This window comes from Trachurus japonicus, chromosome 3 (genome assembly GCF_045865225.1).
Source record: "Trachurus japonicus isolate A0001 chromosome 3, Traja_1.0".
Taxonomy (NCBI): Eukaryota; Metazoa; Chordata; class Actinopteri; order Carangiformes; family Carangidae; genus Trachurus; species Trachurus japonicus.
Window position 1 is genome coordinate 9,652,947 of NC_140909.1, and position 23,537 is coordinate 9,676,483.

At 41.3% G+C, this 23,537-nt stretch overlaps 1 protein-coding gene across 13 annotated transcripts in view; it reads left to right on the forward strand.

The window, feature by feature from the left end:
• sox6 (SRY-box transcription factor 6) overlaps positions 1–18,003 on the forward strand; it is a 133,116-nt gene extending 115,113 nt beyond the window's left edge. For 10 of the 13 annotated variants that reach the window (XM_085760226.1, XM_085760272.1, XM_085760243.1 and 7 more), the window contains 4 exons: positions 6,021–6,126; positions 12,992–13,165; positions 13,887–14,103; positions 14,893–18,003. In XM_085760226.1, coding sequence (XP_085616352.1) covers positions 6,021–6,126; positions 12,992–13,165; positions 13,887–14,103; positions 14,893–15,211 — 816 coding nt within the window. In that variant the 3' untranslated portion in view covers positions 15,212–18,003. The remainder of the gene's footprint in view (positions 1–6,020; positions 6,127–12,991; positions 13,166–13,886; positions 14,104–14,892) is intronic. The other 3 variants (XM_085760253.1, XM_085760292.1, XM_085760328.1) reach the window with 2 other exon arrangements.
• Positions 18,004–23,537: the final 5,534 nt, after the last annotated feature.

The window sequence follows — 23,537 nt, forward strand, 5'->3', positions numbered from 1 at the left end:
GTCCGTGTGTGAAAGGGCTTTTGGTAATGCTGCAGTTTCTAATATCCTGCTGTTTGCAACCTGGGCAGTCTGATAAGGCACGAGATTTCAGCTTCAACTTCAAATTCCCCGAAGGACCCAGAGAACAGTTCTGGATCATTGAGGACTGGAAACCCGTAAAAGTACATGATGTCAACACGAGTGATCTCAGCAGTGTGGAGAACATAAACACACACTCCTAGGATTATGACATTTTCAGCACATCTGAGTCAAACTGGCACTTTTTTTTCCTCCAATAAAATACACATACTGTATAATGCGTTTAGAGCAGGGATGTCAAACATACGGCCCGTGGGCCAAAATCGGCCCACCATAGGGTCCAATCCGGCCCACCAGATGAAAGAGGCAAAATGTTGTTGAAATTAGATGGGTTTTTCTCATGAAATTTCAGGTTGTTCATAACATCTTAATAATTTACTTCTTTGCACTAAAAAGAGTTCTTATTATTTATAGGTTATTTTGCTCTTATTTTACCGGTCTGGCCCACTTAAAATTCAAGATTAGTTAAGAAGCTTTATTGTCATTGTAAAAAAGGAATACAACGGAATTGCCAGTGGCCTCAGTGTCATAAACAAATATACAAAAATAACATTCACAACAAGACTGGGCTGGCCGACAGGAAAAAATGGATAGTAAATAATAAATAAATAAATTAAAAAAGTGCATCAAATTGCGCTTATTGTGGCCCCTGAACTAAAATGAGTTTGACACCCCTGGTTTAGTGGTATCACCCAATGTCCCAAAGTAGACACCCAGTCCTGCAGTGGAAAATCAAACAGTTTTGACTGTGTCCACATTTTAAATTTACACCGATGGCTCATATTTTCTGGGGTTTGACTGGAGCATGAAATAACTCATCCTGAATCATGATAGCATGTCCTATTAATAAAAACAAACAATAAACATAAAACTGGCCCAAAGCCCAGAGTGGGGTTTAGCTCGCCATTTTCTTACATAGTTTAAGCCCCTTAATTTAATTAAAGGCCTTTCTTCCCTCAGTTTTAAAACAAATGAGGTGATGCCCTGGCAGTACAAATGGGACTGGAATAGCTGGCCATCCCTGCTCCGTGTGATGTTGTGGATGACTACTATAGAACAGATGCCAGCCTTTTGTGGCTGCTACTGTTGATTCTCCTGCTGCCTGCATTAGGCCTTAGCAAAAGGGGAGAGCTCAGGGTAAAAAAGAGTGCAACAGCCTGAATGAAAGGAACTGTGGGTTTACCGCATGGCTGGATGTACTTAACATTTAAATGGTTCAAAACTAGCAAAAACTACTGGAAAGCTGCAAGACTTATAAATAACATTGCAACTGGTTACAATAAAAACACAAAACAGATGAGGCGCTGAGTTGTGAGGAGCTGTAGCCATGTTAGAGTGCAGTCTTTGTCTCCACCAGGGCTGGGACAGATTGTCGAGGGGCTTAGTCTGAGACCCTCAGAGAGAGAAGACTCTGAGGGCCGCAGACCACAGTGATGACTGACACTTGATACACAAAGCCCTGTATTGTGGTCAGAGAGCCACTGCCTTCAACTCGCCACATACCAGGTGTGTGATATAACCAGAGCCAGTTCAGCACATTATCAAACATAAGTGGCTGTTTAGGGTCCTGCAGCTGTTTGAGGTTCCAATCATGAAAATTTTAAACACATGCGATCATATACTTTCCAATGTGAAAGAGAGATGGATAAGATTTTGCCAATAGTCTAGAGATCTAGAGAGCACAGTAGTTACTGCTGTCAGATTTCACAGAAACATGTCATTTACTGTATATACATACATATATTGGCCAAAAAGAATCCAGACTATTATATGACTTTAAGCTGGCAACTGCTGATTTTTTTTTTTTTTTGGAAGGACTAAAATCTGTCATGTCTGCCAGCTGCCTGAAAGAAATGAAGCAGTTTTTCTCTTCAAATAATCATTTTGATGTCAAAATGTTTTGGCGAGCAAACATGCCAGCTTAATCTGCCGCCTGTAGCATCTGGTTTACCTTACTCCTTTCTCAACATGGAGTCGGGTCAGTCTGGCCTCAAAATCACACAATGTTGAAAAAAAAAAAGTTACGACAAGTGATTACGAATAAGACAAACATTGATTTAGTAGTGAAAACAGAATTAAACGACTCATGTTTTGGACCTGGTTTGTCTATTTTTATCGAGGAATCAACAACACTCGGGGCTGATTACAACGTTAAAGTGTCCAAACCTGCCTGGTTACAGTGAAGCATCTCTTCACCTTGGCTGAGCTCTTTCACTGGAGCAGCAGCACAAGCAGAAAAAAAAATCCGACACCCAACAAACTGAGCAGACTACACCTGACTGTATCTCACCTTTGACTGTATTTTTCTCTTTCATCTGTATTTGAACAATCTCGGGGCCATAAGGCTTTGCCTATAGCCTGGAGCCATTTGCAAAGGAGAGAGTGAAGGAGTGTCAGGATTGGCAGTGTGTTCCTTTAAATATAGGGAAGGAGCGAAGGCACAATACACAGGGCCGTCCGCCACCCGCCTCTGCCCAGAATACACCCTGTGGGCAGAGCAGCAGGCCTCCGGCACATGTTCTGTGGCCGGCCAGATTAAAGCTCTCTTTACAGCACTGACAAGGGCTCTTCTGGGTTCCCTCGCCCAAGAAGTTACACACTCTGCCTCTCTTCTCTCTCTCTCTCCCTCTCTCTGCTATCTAGTCTCTTTCTACTTCCCTCTCTTCCTGTGGGTCTCACAACTTCACTGGACTGGCTCATGACTTCACTGGGCAACCATGTGCAACCGAACAAAATGCATCTGTTACCAGACTTTAAAAAGACAAAAGGACTGCACAGGCAGGGCAGATGAGATTATTGTGGGTGGCAGTTTTCCACTCCAGCTTCGAGAGAGAGAGAGGGAGAGAGAGGGCGCTGCTGTAATTTTAGTTGTGGGGTGGAGAGCTCCATGCTGAAGTCATTTGAGGGAGGGACAGGCCGCCTTGCCAGCAGTCGCGGTCAGATTGGGAGGGGAATAATGTACTGTTACATCTTTTGTTTCCTGTCTCTTTATCTTTACCTCTTCTCATCATCCTTGGTTTGTTCTTTCATTCGACTTTGCTTATGTTCCCTTTCTTTCATAGGCCTTTCGGCATTTAGCAGCACTCATATTGTTTTTCTTTTTTTGCATTCAAAGTTTTTTTTTATGTTATTCTCTTGCACTGCACATTATAAATACCTTTTTATATCAGCCATATACTGATGGGCTCCCTCCACTTTCACTCTCTTCCCCTCTCTTTTCCCTGGCAGGAAGGCCAGATACTGCATGTCCTCTGCTACTTCTCTTTGTCAGAGTGATCAGTAAAAATTTAATGACACTATAAAATAATAAAAGTGCCATTAATTTATCACAGCACTTGATGCGTGGGCAGTAAAGAAGCATTAGTTCACTGAATATTTTCCAGCCTTAAAACAAAACCGCCCGATGCTGTGCAGATAATTTACGGCCCTAATTTCAACTATAATTCTAATTCACAGATATAAATTACCAAACTTATAACCAATAAGTATATTAAACTCAGTATATAAAATTTTATGAAAATTTGTGGTGCCATATTGCACAGATAGTCTAATATTAATTAGCATAGATAACACAAGGGAGGGAGGGAGGGAGGGAGGGAGGGATCCTTTAATGTAACCACATCTTTATATTATGGTATGTAAAACGCTGCCTCGTGCAAAGTATATAAGTACATGTTCTGTGAGGCAACCACAAGAACGCCCGTGACACTTTTTTATGTCGGATGAAGTGAAGCCACCGCAAAGAATGCTCAAACAAGAGCCTCATTCAGACGCGCTCCCAGCTGTCTAATGTGCTGATGTTCACTAATCATATGACTGTGCAGTGAAGAAAGAAGTTCAACATTGAGCTAGTTATTAATGAAAGTCATTGATTGATGGCCGCTGTTCTCTCTCCTTCTCAGCCCCAACATGATGCTTAATGATCATGAGTTTATAAAAGGACTTGATTGATCAGGGGAGACCGGCGAAGCGCAGAAGAGGGACGAGATGACTACTTTATTACAGATATACAGTACCCACCCAACGCTGTGTCTTCCTAGTGGACTGTCCAAGTAGCATCTTAAAGCGGCACCATCGCCCATCCAGCTAATAGCACATAAGTCACTTTGTCATCGGGCTGCTAGCTTCTTTCATTAAGAGCAATAATGTGGCCGGGTGATGAATACGGCTCTGTGTGCGTGCACGGCTCGCGCATGTGTTGCTTTACACAGAATGTGACACGGAGAAAGGCGCCGCACTCCATCTTGTCTTTACAAAGCGTCCTCTTGCCCAGCAGGGACCACCGCATATGTCATAATTAGAAAACACTTAAGTAAGCAAAGGGCCGTCAGATAGACAGGCTCTAATCACAGGCCATAAGCAGGTAGTGGTTAATTGTATATCAGAATCACTCAGCTGGCTATAAATAATGACTGCTCCTTCAAGTATGATGGTAAATTGCAGTGCTCTTTCTGTCTCTCTCAGTCCTTTCTTTTGAGGAATAGTTCTTGAATAAATAAAAGCATGAGGAAAATCAAAATACTGTGAAAGGCCTCAAATGGACTTGAACTATCTCCATCCTTCATCTTGTCATCTTTTTTAACCCTCAGGGGGAAAAAAAAGGTTATACAAAAGAAAAATAATAATAAAAAACATTTCAGAGAGATGTCTTCATTTAGTTTTTGCTGCAATTACTGAAGTCTATTGTCAGCAATGTGATTTTATTTGTCAGGGGAAGACAACTGAACAAACGCAGCTGAAAAAAATAAATACTTTGCCTTACGATAGTTACATCTGCTTAATTTTTTAGCACCTTCTCGCGTTTAGAGGAGAGAAAAACATTCCCTGTGGGGGGGAAAAGTAAAAAAACAAACAAAACGGTACAATGCATTACAAAGACGGAGGGGCTGAAAGATTAATGTGTGTGCTGGTGTCGGTGTGTGTGGCAGGGGAGCTCTTAGCATTGTGCGAGGGCTCTACCTGAGTATCTGTTCAGGCTGCGTGTGATAGGCAGGTTTAGAAAAGAAAGAGGCAGAGGTCAAAGCAGACATTACATCTTTGGCAGAGACTGAACGCTCACCCTGAGAGTAAAACAAATGCTTTTTTTTCTGAATGGTGGCAACATGCCTGCTTTTAGTGTCATCCAGGCGAAACCAAGGGGGGAGAGATTATTTGTATCATGCAGAGTCAAAGTGTCCATCTCCTAGTTGAGTCTTTAGAGAGGAAGACAGCCCTTTGCTAATGCCCTGTGTATTCACTGAGGAAGTAGGTCATTCAACAATGGAGCCAGCAGCAGTCGGCACTCTCCCCTTGCATAATACATTAAGTGTAATGTGCAGCAACTATTCAGAGGCCCCCCGAAAGCTGTTATTTTATTCTGTAAATGCACACGGACATGACATTTAATATTGTCACGGAGCGCTGAATGACAGGGTTTCATTGTGTGTCAAGTACAACATGATGCCAAGTTTAATCTGAGCACAAAGCGACATGACAAACGGGAAAACACGGTGTGTTCTCCAAAGCATGAACTCTGAATAAATGATGGGCGCTGAGCTCTGGGCGCTGTAGACTGGAAGGGAGGATGTAAGGAGAAGATTACAGAGGAAAATCTGAGCACTGCAAAGAGGGCCACGGCCCCATTGTGTGCTTGGGATCACAAAGTATCCTTCTGTAAATCTATTTACAGCACCCCTGGCCCTCACTGTCTCCCTGCCTCCTGTCATCCATTATAGCGGCTGCTGAATAGAGAGATGAGAGAGGGAAAAAGCTACATCTAGCTCATGTCAAAAGAGCAGCTCTTCAAAAGAACATCCATTTATCAAAGACACTTTTATTCTTTTCAAAAAAATTTCAGATTCCTGATGGGGATATTTATTTATTTATTTTACAATTCTATCACTGTACAGTACAAAACGTGCATGTATGTGTTTGTGTACCTGACTGTTTGTGTTTCCCCGCAGGAGAGGGCGCATTTCGAGAGCCTCGGGCACCACCTGGGCAAGCTGGGTGAGGAAGGGAAGATTGGCCACAGAGTTATTGACCTCACCAGGCCAGAGGATCTAGATGGTAAGACCATACAAGTCATTCCTGTCCTGTCCTGTCCTTTTTTTGTTTGCTTGTTTTGTTTTAAACTTTGAAAGCAAAAAGGAGTTTCTGATGACAGATAAACGCCGCTACTCCGAGTGTTTCAGAATTAGATAGGTAGAGTGGTTCGGGTGTGTGTGTGAGTGATGTGGGGGCAGGGGTGAATGCCGTTTGAAATGAGCCGTGGCTCCGAGGTTTTCACAGGTAGGTGAGCGGAGGACAAGGGTGTCTGAGGACAAAGCTGGCTTTTCTCCAAGCTCGGCTCCTGTTGCTGTTGTGCTTGTTTGAGGTCCGGGGCACAGGGGTGTAAATTCGAGTTGCACCAGTGTGACAAAGCGTCATCTCCTTTTGTGGCACTGGCTCCCGCACAGGAGCAAGGAGTACCTCGGTGCACCAGTGTTTGTCCAACATAAATATTTGTGGCAGTTTCCATGGCACTTCAGAGCCAGAGCAAAGAGGAAAATGGTTCTGACTCATCTTTGATGCCTCGAAGAGTCTCAAGGCAAAGAGGGAAGATATTTCTCAGGACAATGTAACCCATCAACAACTTTAAATAGCGTCTTACACATCTCCCATCAGTTTTAGCATAATTGGTTCACATAGACTTTTCGAAAGAAAGAAAAAACTTCCTATAAATATTTTGTTTACCAACACGAGGGCAATCAACTTTTTGTCACTTGTAGTTTCACATCACACCCAATCCTGAAGACGAGAATTAGAGGTGCATTTAGAGGAGTTATTGACATTTTTCCCATGTGAGCCACAGAGGCAGATCCCATCCCACCCGTCTGTCTCCTCGGACAGATGTGCTTCCAGTGCTTATTCAGCCAGTGGGAACCTTCCCTCTGCGGCTGCTGTGGAGTCAGGACCGAAACACAGCGCACACCAGGGGTAGTTGTGTCCTTTTAAGTCCTGCTCAGGGCCGAGGGAAAGGCTCTCGCCAGACGCCTCGCATCAGTGTTCCCAGTGGGCTATGGATTAGGAGCAAGCAGAGGTTAAAGGAGAGGAGAGGTCCTCTTCCCAGGGGGAAATGGCTGGGAGCCACAGCAGCAGCGCACATAACTCAAAACACACAGTTAACATTTCTCCTCTTACGCCACAAATATATCTGTCTGTCTCTTTCAGCCTCACCAACAGGAAAACACATACGGCTGATTGATGTGAACCACAAAGTGTTTACTCTTCTGAGAAGATGTTTACTAATTGTGAGGATTTTCCTTCTGGAGCCAAAAGGAGGGCTGGCTCCCTCACATACCTTGATATATAGAAACATACAGTAGCCGACCTATTTGCCTGTTATTTGTACTTTCTTTAACAACCCACAGAGAGCTGATTTACAGATTTGCAGGTGACAGGTCATGCAGATGCCACGGTTAAAACTGGGCTAAATGTGGTCATGGTATAAGTAGTTTTTCTTTTCTTTTTTTTTTTACATAACTCAGGCATTCAAAAGATCAACATAAAAACACACACATAGAAATATTATATTAAAGTTAGCAATGGTTATATATGGCCCATACATCCTGAAAGTGTGTTTTATCCAAGGCATCTGGATGTTTTTTGATCTGCAAACTGAATAATATGGGAATTCATAATAAGTTATAGATGTAATGATTTCTGGGAGATTTTTGTACAGAAGGAGGGGAATTAAATTGGAATCTCTCTTTGTGTTTTAACACACTTTTCCCCGAGTAAGTCAAAACACACTGCATATACTTTGGTGTTTCCTGAAAAGGAAAATTACTGGGTGTAACTCCCAGTCCTTACATACTGTAGGGTGTGAAAGCCCCTTGGTGTGTACTGTGTAGCAGTTTTCCCTCCAGAACAGAGCGGCCACACTGAGCAGGCCCTGTGTACAGCGGCCCTCTGTCATCGCAGCAGTTCACAGAAAGCTTTAGGTTGCTTAAGCTAATATTTGCAAAGTATGCAGCAACCCAAGTCCTAACGAATAGGGCTGAGGGGGGAAGAAGAAAAAAAAAGTGGCAAAGGAATGGAAATAGATAGGATTTCCTTCGTTTTACAAAGCCACGAGCCACGCGCACCATCCCCGCCGCAAATTTCATTAGGTCTTTTTAAGCTCTCGTGAAAATATTACCAAATACCACAAAGGCCTCAGTCCGGCGAGGTCCTTTGTTCATTCACATATGGCGGTTTGGACTTGCTCCGTAGCCGAGGTTGTGTGTTTGTCTAAACCGCCCCCTCCACTGAGGGTCTGCAGGGAACAAAGAGGTTGTTGAGAGATATGAGGAGACAGGAAACAGAATTAATCTAAACGGCCAGTGTGATAAAAATCAAGCAGAGAGTGAGAAAAGATGAGGCATCAGCCAAACAGTGTCTAACAAAGTCCTGGTGGGATCGGATGCGAGAGCGGTATTGCGTTGTTGTTACAGATCACTGTTGATGGGTTTCTTTACTTTGGTAGCTCCGAGCCGTTCTCAGGTTTTATATGAGTTGATTGTTTGAAGAGGTCTTTGTTGCTGTTTTCCTTGCGCTGAGGCTGTGGGAATCAAGCTCCGGCTTTTATTGCTGAGGACTTTCCTTGAAGGAAGCTTAGACGAGGAGGCTCAGACATGATTTATCAAGTCGCAGCAACAATAGTTGAATAGGTCAACGCAATCAATAAGAAACCTCAGTTTTTGAAGTTGGCTAATTTAAACTGAGCCTCAACAGGACAAATTTCTGTTTCTGTTGTGTGTATGTGTGTGTGTGTGTGTGTGTGTGTGTGTGTGTGCATGCATCGCCTTTTGTGAGTGCAAAGCCGGGATGTTGTGAAAGATTAGACTCCACTTTTAGGCTAAATGCACAAGAGAGGGGATGGAGCAGACAAAAGTGAAAGCCATAGCCTGCATGTTCAAACAGGTTGGCTGTTTGTTCCCAAGTTAACATGTGCGTGCATTCACACTCTCTTTCTTTTTCTCTCTCTCTCTTTCTCTCTCTCTCTCTCTCACATACACACGCAGGCTCCAGAAAACTCAAGTCATCTGAACTGTAAAAGAAAAAAAAAAAAAAAAAGGGATTGGCATGTTATAATAGGGCTTATATCACTTGTAATTTGTAATGGTTTAATTGCTATGAGCTCAGGCTAGAGCAGGGGCACTGAGCGCCGTGTCCTGTCTGTCCATACACATTAATCTAGCCTGATCCTGCTCCGAGGGAGAGGCTCTATTGTCAGCGGTAAATGCCTTCAGTCAGAGGTGTTAGATTTGATCCCAACAGGGAGGGCTTGGCAGGTTTGCGTGATTGTTGCCTGCTCACTGAGGCTCATCCTCTTGAGCGGATTCCTGGGTGACATTATGTGTCTGCCCGCAGAACAAAGATGAGTAAGGAGGAGAACGGGGGGGGAGAGGGGACGGCTGGGGCAGTGCTACCCTCTGGCTTGGTGCACAGTCGAGTCTGAGCCTGCAGCTCACAGGTGTGATCGACTTCTTTTTTCTTTTTTTGCTTTTTTTTTGGGCCTCGCTAGATTCTCTCACCCCCTTCCTCCTCCTCCTCCTCCTACCTATACTTCCTCGTTATTCCCTCTCCTTCTTTCTTCATTTTTTATCCCCCGCCCCCCCACGCTCAGTGCACACACACAATCATTCTTTCTCACTGTAATTCATGCCGCTCATCTGCAGTGTTTCCAGGAGAGACAAATTAAAAGGGGATTCTCATATCGCTCTGTCACACTTGAGCTGCAGGCCTCATGAATCACAATAAATTCTATTAAGCAGCTTCTCCCCTCTTGTTTCGCTGCCTCCCCAGCCGCCGCCACCCAGGGGGGCTGCCCCTGTCACCGCTAAACATCTGTGTTTATTTACACAATCACACACCTAACTAACTGATTCCTAAATGTCCTGCCCCTCCTGGAGAAAAAAAAAAAAAAAGTTAGTGCTCATTTGCAAAATGTCAGAGCGGTGTCACGATTTTGAATTAAAACACAGAAACAATATTGAGGCAAATTGCATGTTGCCGTTTCTAGAGATTTTCTACGACCGGCTGCTAATGCACAGGACGCCTCTGATTAAGTCATATGTATTTTCAGAGGGCGGGTGGAGGAGGCAATTGAACCCACCAATTAAGTCTTGCATGCACTTATGCAATATTTGTTCTGCAATCAGTAATATTGCAGTGCAGATTGTGATATTGCTTCAGGTCAAAGGTCAAACTCTGCGTTCGGCTGTGGGGCAACCTTCGGTCTGAGTCAGCTCGAACCCTTCATCACTTTGTTGTTTACACATCCCGGCCCAAAGCACCTGCCTCAGTACGGATGAAAGTAAATGATGTAACACCGCCGTGGAGCGTTTCACTGTCTTTTTCTGTAGCATCAGGCGGAGCAGACAGCTACTTTCCCCATGTGCCATACCTCATCTGGCTTCCCTCCAATGAACCAAGTCACGTGGCTGGTTTCCTGGCTAACTATGGATGTGGCACTAGCTGATGGCAGGCAGTTGTTTTGTCCCCCCCCCCCCTCCCCGTAAGAAGCTCACCTCTGCCCGTATGCATGCACACCAGTATATAAATTGCTGAATCAGTGTCAGTGATAGAGTAATGGCACGGGAGGCATCGTAAATTACAGCAAGCGATCCCGGGGTGCAGACACTGGCTGTCGTGTCTGAGTGAGCGCTGCGCTCCTGAGCTAATGAATACCTTCATCTGGCCCCGGCAGTCAGCAGATTGCCCCGCGTTGATGGATACTGTCAGCCCTCCGCCACACCACATTTCATTGCACAATAAACATGGTTGTCAAAACCAAACAAAGTGAAATCAATTCATCCTGTACAGTGAGTGCATGCTAAATGAAATTAACGTACTGTGGGGTTCGGTGGCAGCAAAGGTAGTGTATTATTTCTGAATTCATGATGGCTTTAGGGCCCATAGCATTCTGGGAGGCAAAGGCAAACAGACAGAATATGACATGGTACACACTCACACACACAGTGTGAACGAGCAGATACAAAAGCGACGCAAAACACCTTTTAAATTCTCTGATTTTCTATTTTTGTGTGCATGTATTTGTTAAAGAGCGAAAAACAAGAAAAGGCAGAGACTTTAAGGGGGAAAAAAATCATTATTTGATTAAAAAAAAACTACTTTAAATCAAGTTTATGACAATGTTTGGAATTTCAAAATAATTGTCATAAATAAAGATTATATAAACTAACTTTTATTTTAAGAGAAGACTTTCTGTTTGCCCCTTAAATTCTATCTTAGACATGTTTTTATTCTTTTTTTAATGTGCTTTGCTGAAGACAGATACAGTAAAGATATAAAGACTAAAGAAATAAGACTTCCAGTATGTGGGCAGCAGCTAGTGCAGTGTCACAATGTTTAAAAAAAAAAAACAATTCAGTGGACTCCCAGATGAAGGCGTGCCTCCGCGAAATCACAAATGTGGCTGTTCGACTGTTAAACATGAGCTGGTGAAAATTGATTTGGGGGAAGCCTTTGTACTGGGAGAAACAGGTTTCCTAGTGGGCAGCTGGACTTCAAACACTCTCTGTGGGCATAATCCAACTTCCACCTCGCCCCCCCACCACCACCATCACCCCCCACCCCCCATCTCAATTACAGCTGGTGGCTTCTGTGATTACATATATTGCCTTTTCAGCACTTGTCTCTTATAATAGTTCTGAAAAGAAGACAAGCTTTTCCGAAGTGAAGACACTCTTCGGCGTCTTCAGTGATTAGAGCCGAGAGAGGTTTCTGTGGATTTGGAATTAATGCCTCAGCGCAGCCCTCCATTACTCATTAAGAGTTTGATTTTGTTTATCAGCTGAAATAATAATAGAAATCAAACCCCAGGTAACATGTGCCAAGGCTGCTAGTGGAATGGTCTAATGAGAAGGCTTCACATGTGGATGATGAAATATGCATGAGTCATCCCAAGCTTTCTTTTCCAGATTTGAGATCATTAAAGATGTATCGTAGCATATGGAAGGCTTTTTTTTTTGTCTTATTTTTCAAGCCTTGTTTATCAACATGTTTTTGTTTGTTTAAATATTCATACTGCTTTTATTTAATTCTTTCACATCTTACATATAAAAGGAAGCAAATGCGCATGCAAACAGAAATCATTATCAGTCTGATGTACAGTTTAATACTGAGAGAAACTCTCTTATGCTGATTGTGAATGCCCTGATTGAGAAACAGCACTTTGCCGAAACGGCACGCTCTCTCATCGCAAATGTGAGGCTGGTTTGTTTGTTTGTGTGTGTGTGTGTGTATGTATGTGTGTGTGTCTAAGGAGAGCGAGAGGGAGAGAAGAAAAAGCATGTCTGAATTTATTTGTGCCCATATGTTTTAAAATGTACTTTGGAAGAATGCTCTAAGATTTTCCAGCTTCTGTCTGTGATTTTTTATTTTTTTTAAGTCCTGTGTTTGTTTCTCATGTTGGCAGTCTGACGTTATGGACGCTATGAATGTCAAGTTGAATTGTACGTAGCGAGAGAAGAAAAGTGTGAGCGCTTGCAGACAATATATTCAACAGCACTTTGAGGTCCAAGGTCTTCCTCTCTTGGTTTTGGATAGACCCTCTTAAAGTGACATTGTATTCACTTTTATTGCAAAAATTAAAAAAAAAAAAAAAGGGAAAACCTGTGAAGTCAGGGTTTCCACTGAATAGAAAGTCTACCCCCTCCAGGAGGGTGTGCGGCCCTGCACTCATCTGAAACAATGTTCATGATGATGATGATGATGACGATAGCAGCAATAACAGAAGATAAAGGAGAGTTTGGAAATGGCTCGTCATTTAATCAATGTCTTGCCTCGCTCTCTCTTCTGGTTCCTGCTCTGGCTATTCCAGGGGCCAATAAGGAAGTCATTGGCTCTGCAGATAAACCTCAACCCTGTTATTGTTGGCCAACAGGAGGCGCTGGATCTACCGAGGCCCGAGTCTTCAGGGAAGCCCGAGGAAGGAACAACAACGAACCCCACATCAAGAGACCGATGAATGCATTCATGGTGTGGGCCAAGGATGAGCGGCGCAAGATCCTCCAGGCTTTCCCCGACATGCACAACTCCAACATAAGCAAGATTTTGGGTAAGACCTTCTAAATCAAGTCCGGTAAATATTTATAGGCTGATAACGGTGATAAATATGCAGTGTTTACAGCTGCTTTCATGACGCGGCTCTGTAGAGGTGGAGAACTACTTTTCTGTGGAAGACAGCAGATATTTTATGAGATTTCCTTAATCAGTCTGAATTTTGGGTAATACCTCACAGACTTAGCAAGCGTTTTGTTCACTTAGATGTGGGTTTATTCTGCCCTGATAGGTAAAGTCGATCCGACAGAGCGAGCCGGTATCTAAAAAAGGGAGAGAAGGTGCGTTATCTCGTAGGGGCCCACTGTGAATCAGTTCAGCTCAGCGCGCAGATGGATTTATAGGCCATCGCTACCATAAGTGTTTGTCATGAAAAATGACAGAGGCTAAATGGGTCTTGTCCCCTCAGCATTGGAGTCCATACATCAGAGCTGTTAAAAGTGCTGTCATCCAGTACCTGGTATAGCACACTTCACAGAGCTGTAGTATTTACTACACCAGCCTTGTTGTTTCTTACCATCTGATACCAAAGTACGTCTCTCAGCTCAGATAATGTGCATAGGCAGGGCGATCAAGAGCCCTTTGTGGGGAAGGGAGGGCTGGATAGTAAATCATGACTTGGCCAGAAAACTTCTGTTCTTATTCGAGACAGTTCAGTCACTGTTTCTTTTCTTTTCTCCTCTTCTTGTTTTCAATTTCCCCAAATCTCTGGTCCACAGGTTCTCGGTGGAAGTCCATGTCCAACCAGGACAAGCAGCCATACTACGAGGAGCAGGCCCGTCTGAGCAAGCTCCACCTAGAGAAGTACCCCAACTACAAGTACAAGCCGCGGCCTAAGAGGACCTGCATTATTGACGGAAAAAAACTCCGAATCGGAGAGTACAAGCAGATGATGCGCTCACGGCGGCAAGAGATGCGGCAGTTCTTCACCGTGGGGTAGGGCAGTCACATCACACCGCCGAAAACCACACCAAACAATCTGAAAGCAGTACTGTAACTGGACTGGAGCCCTTTTTGCCTCCCCGGAGCCTCTTCTCATAGAATATAAACACCATTTCCAAAAGTTAGTGCTGAGTTAACATCTACTCTATCAGTTTTAAGACAAGAGCCTGACACGGCCATTAAAGTAACGTTTTCCAATAGCTGTGATTTCATAATTTTAGACAATAGCAGTCTGCAAATGGAGCATAAAGTGCAGACATTATTGCAGGATATAAGCTCTAAGTATAGACTTACAGAAGCCTGGAGGGCAGCAGTTTCAGCTTAACACTTTAATTTACTGTGTGTGGTTAGCAGGAGAGCCCTTCTCCAGGTGTTCCCATGTCAGTCATAAGGTTCAGTGGCTGGAGTATCAATCATCCGCCACAACAGCAGACAAGAGCAGCTCTAACCACGTATTGGTTTTATGTCACCAATAAACTGGGTCGTGTTTCTGAACAGCTCAAAACGGGAGCTGTCAGGAGGACCTCTCTTTTCCCAAATCATTTTCACAGAGCTGCTGGCTTCAGGCACGCTGCTGTGGGAAACCCCTAATCCAGCAATCTCGCTTTAAGTGCTGCAACAACAAAAAAAACACACACACACAACATATAGCCTAGTTGTCTATTTCTTTTTACCGTCTGTCTGCGACACTTTAAGAATTCTTTCCATCTGTTCTTTTATCTTTTTTTGTAGGTCAAGTTGAGCCAACTCGTGTTAATTTTATCTTTTTGTCTCCACATCCAGACAGCCGCCACAGATCCCCATCACTACCAGCGCCAGTATGGTCTACCCCGGCGCCATCACCATGGCGACAACCACACCCTCACCTCAGATGACATCAGAGTGCTCGAGTGCCTCGGCAAGCCCTGAGCCATCCATTCCCGTCATCCAGAGCACCTACAACATGAAGCTAGAGCCCAACGCCATGGCCAACAACAACACCAACAACAACGAGCCGGTCAACGGCGAGGACGAGATGGACATGTACGAGGATTTTGAGGACGAGCCCAAATCAGACTATAGCAGTGAAAATGACACACAAGAGCCAGTCAGCGCCAACTGAGGCCGATGCAGACACAACACTCGTACAGGAGGACGCCCAGGGGGCTGGCCTGATCTGAGGGAAAGAGCAAAAGAAAAACAAAAACTACACCACAAAGGTTTAAAAATGTTTTGTTTTGTTTTTTCTTTAACAAAAAAAAATATCAACAGTGTATCATTTAGGAGCCAGCATGCAGATGTGGCTTCATCAGAATCAAAAGCTATTTGGTCTTAAGTGTTTCTTCAAGTGTGTGAAGCAGTTTGGTTGTGGTAATTTAGTTTTTTTTTTGTTTTGTTTTGTTTTTTTTATCTCATTGTTTATGTTTTTCATTGTGATCATGGACATTTACACAATTTGTTTATTGCCTAGAACAAAAGACAGAACTTGAAATTGAACATTTGATATTTGATCAACATGAATCAAATATCAATATTTGATATATATACGATTTGAATTCTTACAATAATTTACCTTGTTTTCCTCTTCAATTAGATCATTTTGATATATTGCATAACTGTTCAAGATGGGAATAATATACTCACTCAGGTATAGTGTGCCAGCCAACAGCTTGTGAATGTGTAAAAATCAAGAGTAAAATATTACCAGTACAAAATAACTCTAAATTCATATGCGGTGATTCCAACTTAGAGAAGGAAATTACACATTATTATTATTATTATGACTATTATTATTATTGTTAATATTATTATTATTAATTTTAGCATTGCTGTTTTGTTCATTGATTGTTATTATAGAAAAAATTAGTGCAGAAGTGCCAAACATTTCAAGTTTGTTTCTAAAATCTGTCAAGTCTTTTGGGAGAGGCTTCGTGAGTCTTAGACAATCTCTTGATCTCTTAATGCAGCTTCATTATCCAGTCTTTCTTTAATTTACCCTAAGAGAATAAACAAATGAAACTCAGGAACTTGGAGGCAGCAGGCTCTGCAGGAGGTTACAGTATGTGACATCTTTGGGTCGGTAGCCTGTGATGCTAGCTGTTCTCCAGGGAGCCCAATGCAGTGATCATCAATGAAACCGGCCAGTCCTTTCATTTCCTCATCCCAGTCCACACACAGAGCACCGTGGCATCCTTCACTCTTTTCCAGCTCTGCAGCCCAGTCTGACTCACCAAGTTCTTAATCAGAGTGATTGTAATCAGGCCAGAATGCTAAAAGGCCAAAGGCCTCCAATCTGTGGGATTGGAACAGCAGTGAAAGGCAGCTTTGGGGGCATTACAATCTCAAATTGATGTTGTACAATGTGTAGCTACAGTATGTTCTCTTAAACACTTTAGCCCCATTTGGACGGCAAGTTTAAAGTCTTAGGTCTTAGAACTTCTTTTTTTTTTTTTCAATCTTAATTCTTTTTAGACATTGTAAATCTTAAACTGACACTAAGAAGTCTTAAAGCGGAGCACAGTCATCGGGTTGATGCAATGAGTTGATTACTGAAGCAGTCTTAAAAGAAGTGACAGTTTATGAGGATATTTCAAAACAGAGAGAAAAGGTTAATATCAAATGTTTCTTAAATTACCTTGCCATATGCATATGGCAAGGGTGACTTAAAAACACATTTTTTTGCATGAGTGCACTTACATTAATTCTCCTTCTGCCACCTTGAGCCTTATTTTGTTATTTCTAATAATCTTATCAGCTTTTAGAACGCACTTATCTTTTGCATTTAAAGACGACGACATGCAATGACTGAGAAACAACAAGGACAAAGTCTCTCTCCTTAAAAAGGATGACAAGCAGTGACCTTCTGGAGGCTGCAGCCAGATAAAGCTCCTCTAGCGGTCAGGGCCTTGATGTTGCCACTCAGATCCTCTTTACAGGGCAGAAAGGTCTAAGTGGCTCCCCTCCCTGCCATGCCCTGCTCTGACCCCTGCCTGTGGCAACCTCAGCACCCAGGGGGCGCCATCTGGCTCGGAGAAGGAGAAAACACCAGGGAGGGGTGGGAAAACAATAAAAATGGGGCGTGTGTCCCTCATTGTGCTCTCCATCAAAGTGCTGGAAGTAAGGCCTCAACAGGGCTCCCACCCTGGCCCAATCACCAGGCACTGGCGAGCAGATGGAACAAGTACATCAAGCTGTGGGGGATTATTAAAATGACTGACGACTGGGTATCATCTGAAATACAGCATTATTAATGCATGAGTCCAGCTATTCCCCTCCCTTGCCCTTGAACCTGTCCATTTCAGAACGAGAGCAAAGCTTTTTGAAGGATCTGAATGGCTGGTCACTGTATTTAACTGGTAAGATCCCCACAATGCTGGTCACTGCATTTTTCTCCCAGCTCTAATTGGTACAGATGGCTCTTTATATCTCTTTAGCACTGTTATCTTATCTGTACTTGCATTGTCAATGCCCATTCAGTGCTGACTTGCATTGTGTTTCTACTTCTTGGAAGCATTTATATTATTAAGTCTTGTAGTTTTTTTTTTAACCACCTCTCATTAATAATTCCTATTTTTTTTCCCATCACATCTTTTTCTACATTGTTCTCATTTTGAGGTACAAAAACATTTTAAGGATGCTCTCTCCTACGAACAAACCCAAGTGGATTTCCCTCCAAGTCGACCCTGTTTGGTATTTTTAAGCTGTTTGCTCCTGTTTGCTGGTGGTTAGATTGATTTGTATGTGACTGTAAATATTTTCATGACCACGCCACATTGCTTTAGGTGGCTGGTAGTTTAAAAAGGACTCTCTTCACGGAACTGAAACTTGACTGTGCTTATATAGCAAAAGGAAAAAAAAAAGAAAAGAAAAGACAAAAAAAGACAAAAAAAAGAAAGAAAAAAATGACAACAAGAACTCATGAGGAGACAATGTTTCATAAGTGTTATAAGCACTGGATATAAATTGTATTTTTTATCAATTCTGATTAATGTGAAGCTGTTTGAGGAAAAACACCATGAATGAACAAAATCACCCAGTTGGACTCGAGTGGGTTTTTGCTCTCGCAGTTGCCAGATTTGAGTCTCTTTTTTTTTTTTTTTTTTTGTCTACTTATTTTGTTTATTTATGCAAAGACACATGATGATGAATGAACACTTTCTTTAAGCTTCAGGGCTGCCTAGGGGAGACACTCAGCACAAGAAAGTGAGCAGAAAATTCAACAGCAGGCTCGGTTAGACGTGAAACACCAGACTTCAGACTTCAGTGCATTGTATATTGTATTTGAAACTGTAGAGTATCAACATATTGTATTTATTATTAGCCACTGCTGGCTCTAAAACTGTCAGTAAAACAACAACAACAGCAGCAACAACATGGACAATCAAAGACAAAAAAAAAACAAAACAAGAAACATGTTTGATGAATTGGAGCTAAATATGGTTTTCAGTGAATTCACCATCTCATTTAGATTTTATTGTAAATATAACATAGGAAATATATTTTTGTTCATTAGTGAAGTATAAGTTATGTATTTGGCTGTTCTATTTTATTTCCTTTTTCTATGTTTTATTTTTGTACATGGGTTCATGTTTTTAAAAACCTTGACAAGTCACTGTACCTCATGTAGATGCTGAATTTTTTTCTGCTTGTTGAAAGAGAGCAGTATTGGACCTGAGACAGAGAGAAGCACCTCACTTCCTTATGTTTTGATAATCTTCCCAGGACTGTTCAAAGACCCAATCAAAAATGATAATATAAAAAAAAGCTGTACTCATTAGACATTGTGAACATAGGAGTCATTTCAAGTAAGGTACTCATTCAAACAAAAAGCACTTGATGTGTAAGAATTTGTCCTTTTTTTGTTGCCAATCATGATACAATCTAAATGTTATGCTGTATATCCTCACTTGTGTTTTGTGTTTATTACAACACTCATTATGTTGCAAATTTCTTATGAGGAGCTGATATCAATCCGAAGAAGAAAAAAACAACAACAACCCTGCATGCATTTGGCTTGCATTTACATTATCATAATAAACAAATGTGTTTTTTGTGAATGACTCTTTCAAACACAAGTGATGTTTTTAGATTTTTTTTTCTTATTATTTTTAAAGGTGGGAGCGTGCAAATATTTATTTGTGTTAATGTGGCAAAACGCACCAACACAGTGCAGCCTTCTTAGTTAATTCTCTCCTTGCCATGTTTTTTGTATGTCGCTGATTCTCGGTGAACATGTTCATGACTATCCAGCCATCTGCAAAGGTTTGCCCTCAAAATTGTTCCCTCTTAATCCACTTGTTTAGACATGCAAATGGTTTGAATGAACAACTGAAGACAAAAGCTTGTATGCTGTTTCAACATTTACTTACTGTAATTTGATTTTTTTTTTTTTTTTTCCTGTCTGAACTTTGTGATGTATATGGTGGGAATGTTCTCTGTGTTAATTTAATCAGCACAATTCACTGACATGCTGGACTGACATGCTAGCTGCTGTTCAGAAGTGTAAAATTTGATGTTCAGGGCAACATTTATAGTTGTCTTTGGTACTTTGCTTTTTAGAGTTGTCTCTCAAGCAACACTGTGTGTGGCTCTTCTATCACTGGAGCCATTGTTTTTGAAATTGCTGGCAGCCTGATACAATTTTCTGCGTAGAAATCTTTTTTTTTGTTTGTTTGTTTGTTTGTTTGTTTTTTTTCCTGGCAGGTACCTAGGCCCATGGCAAGTATTGTTTGGGTGTTATTAGAGAAAATGAAATACATAGTGTCTGTTGCTGCTTTAAAAAAAAAAAAGTTTATGTCTGAATATGTAAATAGTTTATCATAATATCTTGTACAGTCCAATGTAAAGTTTTTAATTCAACTTAAAAAAAAATGTTGCCATCACATTTGTGTTCACATTCTTCTTTATACAGTACAAAAGATCAATTATTTGCTAGGGGTATTATTGCTAAAAGGATTAAAAAAAAAAAAAGAAAAAGAAAATGTTACTAAATTTTTTTTTATGTTTGTTTTGTTTTGCTTGGCTTCAAAGTGTACACCAGCAAGTCTTTAGTTTCCATGTGCAGTATTGACGTGAGGTAAACATAAGGTGAATAATTTTACAGTGGTGTGTGTGGAGAGCGATCTCCTCAGCTTTTGGTAGTATTAATACACTATATCGAGTTAAAACAAACCAATGAGTGACACATTCAGGTGCATCTAGGCACCACAGAAATGTGGATACTGTATATGATTAAATTTATCCCCACAGGATCAATTCAGGCATATTATAATGTAACACCATTTTCTGTGTGTCTCAGTCCATTGTAACAATGCAACAGTGGGCTGAATAACTGCCTGTTTAAGCTCATTTACCTCAAGAATTTCCTCCTTTTCTGTAAAAGAGACAGAAATTGTGTTACAGAAAGCTTCTCACATCACTCCATCTTTTGTACTGCTGTTGACACTTACAAATTAAAGAGACATTTTGTTTTAAAACTCGAGTTATTATTTTTTATTGTGGAAGCATTAATCACACCATTTCTACCCATGCAGGTGTTCATATGCAATGAAATGAATGTGGATGGATTATATGAAAACAGGGGCGTTGGAACATACAAGACAAAGCTTATTATTCCTTAATATTTGAGCTGACCTCATATCAAGGTCGTAGAAAATAAAACTCATAAACATAAGATATGAATAGCTTCATTGTGTTTATACTCTTTTATTTGTTAAGAAATTTCAAGGACACTTAAAATAGCACCTAAAAGCTTATGGCTTCAGTAATAGCACTATTGGCACTATTACATTTTGGTTAAAAAATGGGGATGGGGTTAGCAGGTTACTGATGTATTTACAGTTCAGTAGGCTAGTGTCTGTAAAGTTATTAAGTATAAGCAAAGGTAATACATGATTCATTGTAGGTTAGTGTTTATGTGGAAAAGGATTTCTAAATTTGATTGAAATATACAGTACATATTGTTTATGGGAATAAATGACAAGCATACATTTTTTCTTTATTCAACACTAATTCCCAGATATAACCTACACACCGAGTTTATACAGATGATGTCATCACAGCAAGACGGACGCAGCCTAAATGAGCTTTTTTGTGCCAAGGGGCTGATGTTCTACACTTTGCAGCACTGATGCATGATGATTAATAGGTTTTATTACTGTAACGACACGACTTAAAGGAGAACTTACCATATGTTTTACCTCCATTTTCTGGCCCATAAAATCAATTCAATTTTTATTTGTACTGCACCAAATCACAACAGAAGAAGATTTAGACAACAACTTGGAGCCACTCTCTGCTCTCCGCATCAGCACGACCACGAGGGCCGATGTGACATTAATGTTCTCATCTGTCTTTGTCAAAATGGATCTGGAAAAATTATTACTATGTACATGCATCAACAAACATGTGGATGCATCCGTGCATGACGACACAGATGTATAAATGGAGCCATGTGTGTGTGTGCTGTCATTTTTTTCTGACATTCAAACCCTGAGAGACAGAGTACTCAGCCTCAGCTTTCATAACTGTGCAAAAGTTATCACAGCAAAACTCATCTCAACAACTGGGAGGTAAACTACAATCAACAAACAGAGTAAGTTATCTGAAGTATATATTTACATACATTTGACTGGCCGTGGGACAGCGCTGCTCCATAAAGTTGGATTTTTATTGCAAACAAAGTTGAACCTGTGTTTTTTGCCAGGTCTTTCTGTGTCTGGATCCTCGCTGAGCCAGCACAGAGATCTCATTGATAAAAACTAGTAGGCTCCATATAACTGTATAACTCCATGCTAATATCATCTGAATATGTTTTTGAGAATTGCTGTCAAACTGGTGGTTAACCCCTTCAGCTAGTGACATGCCCACCACAGGGATTGAAATTAAGGACTTCCTGTTATCCTGGAACCAATAAAAATAGGATCGGGAAGGATGTAAATAGTAAATGAATTCAGGGAGGGATTTGTGGCAATAAGAGTTGAAGAAAAAAAAATGTTGGTGTTAAAATGAACATGTTGGAAATAAACTTGGTTTTGTGTAGCCCCTTGACAACATACACACCCACACAAACGTCACAGCCAAGGCTGCATCTTATCTTATATACTGTGATCATCTTTCACATCAAGAAAACACACAGCAGACCATCAGCCACTGACCTTACAACAGCTGCAAGTGCAATGAGCAAAGTAACAGTAACGTTAGCGGTCACTAACAGAACTAGCTTTCCAAGCTAGTAGAACGGTTCTAGTTCAGACTAGGGCTGCAACTAATGATTCATTTCATTGTTGATTATTTAAACGATTAATCGATTAGTTGTATGGTCATAAAATGTTAAAAAAATGTTGAAAAATGTCAATCAGTTTAACCACAAGATGACGTCCTCAAATGTCTTGTTTTGTCCACAAACCAAAGAGATACTCAGTTTATTGTCATGGAGGAACAAAGAAACCAGAAATATTCACATTCAAGAAGCTGAAATCAGAGAATTTGGACTTTTTTTCTTTAAAAAAAAACTACTAAAATCGATTATTCTATTATTAAAATAGTTGACGATTAATTTAATAATCGATTATTGTTCGATTAATCAATTAATTGTTGCGGCTCTAGTTCAGACCAATCAGTGGCAAAGAGTCCTGTGTGTTAACATATCATACAGTATAATCCAGCTACTACTGATTATTGTGGGTAAATACGCACAAAAACACATCTGTAGCATGTAAAATATTCAAAGGTGAACCGGCATCAAATTCTGTTTGGGCTAATTTACCTGGATATTTGTATGTGGTTAACAGCTCTGTGTTGCCTTCAGATATACAGTAACACAACGTGCAGTTTGGCTTATTCAACCTAAGAGGGACATTAATTCACCAGCCGATCGCTGTGGTTTGGTTTTAAGAATCATCTACCCAAGCACGCGTCCTGAGGATCCTTGACCTCCTGAAAAAGCAGACACTCAGAGGGAAGAGCTCAGTGTGAGTGTGTGTGTGCTTATTGAAACAGGTGTGTGTGTGTGTGTGTGTGTGTGTGTGTGTGTGTGTGTGTGTGTGTGTGTGTGTGTCAGAGCCAGAGGTCATCCTGAGAGTTGTAAGCCCAGACTATGTCCATCACTCTTCTCTGGATCTCTGCCATCTATTGCTCATTATCATCATAATTATTATGAGTTCTACACCCTGCTTCCTTTTTAAATAATGTCTTACTTGATGCAAGGGGTAAAACATTTCAAATAAATTCTGAGGCAGTGTTATTACAAGTCAACGTACACGTTACTGATTTACAGTTCTTATAGCTCGGTATTAGCTGCACTTATCAACAGAAGAGAAAGGAATCTGGAACTGAAGTCTTTTTGAGCATTTGGGGAAACTGTTTCATTTGTTGTTTAAATCAATCACTCTGTCTTTTATCATTGTTCTGTTTGCTGCCTTCCCATGAGCATATGAAAGCTACAGTTT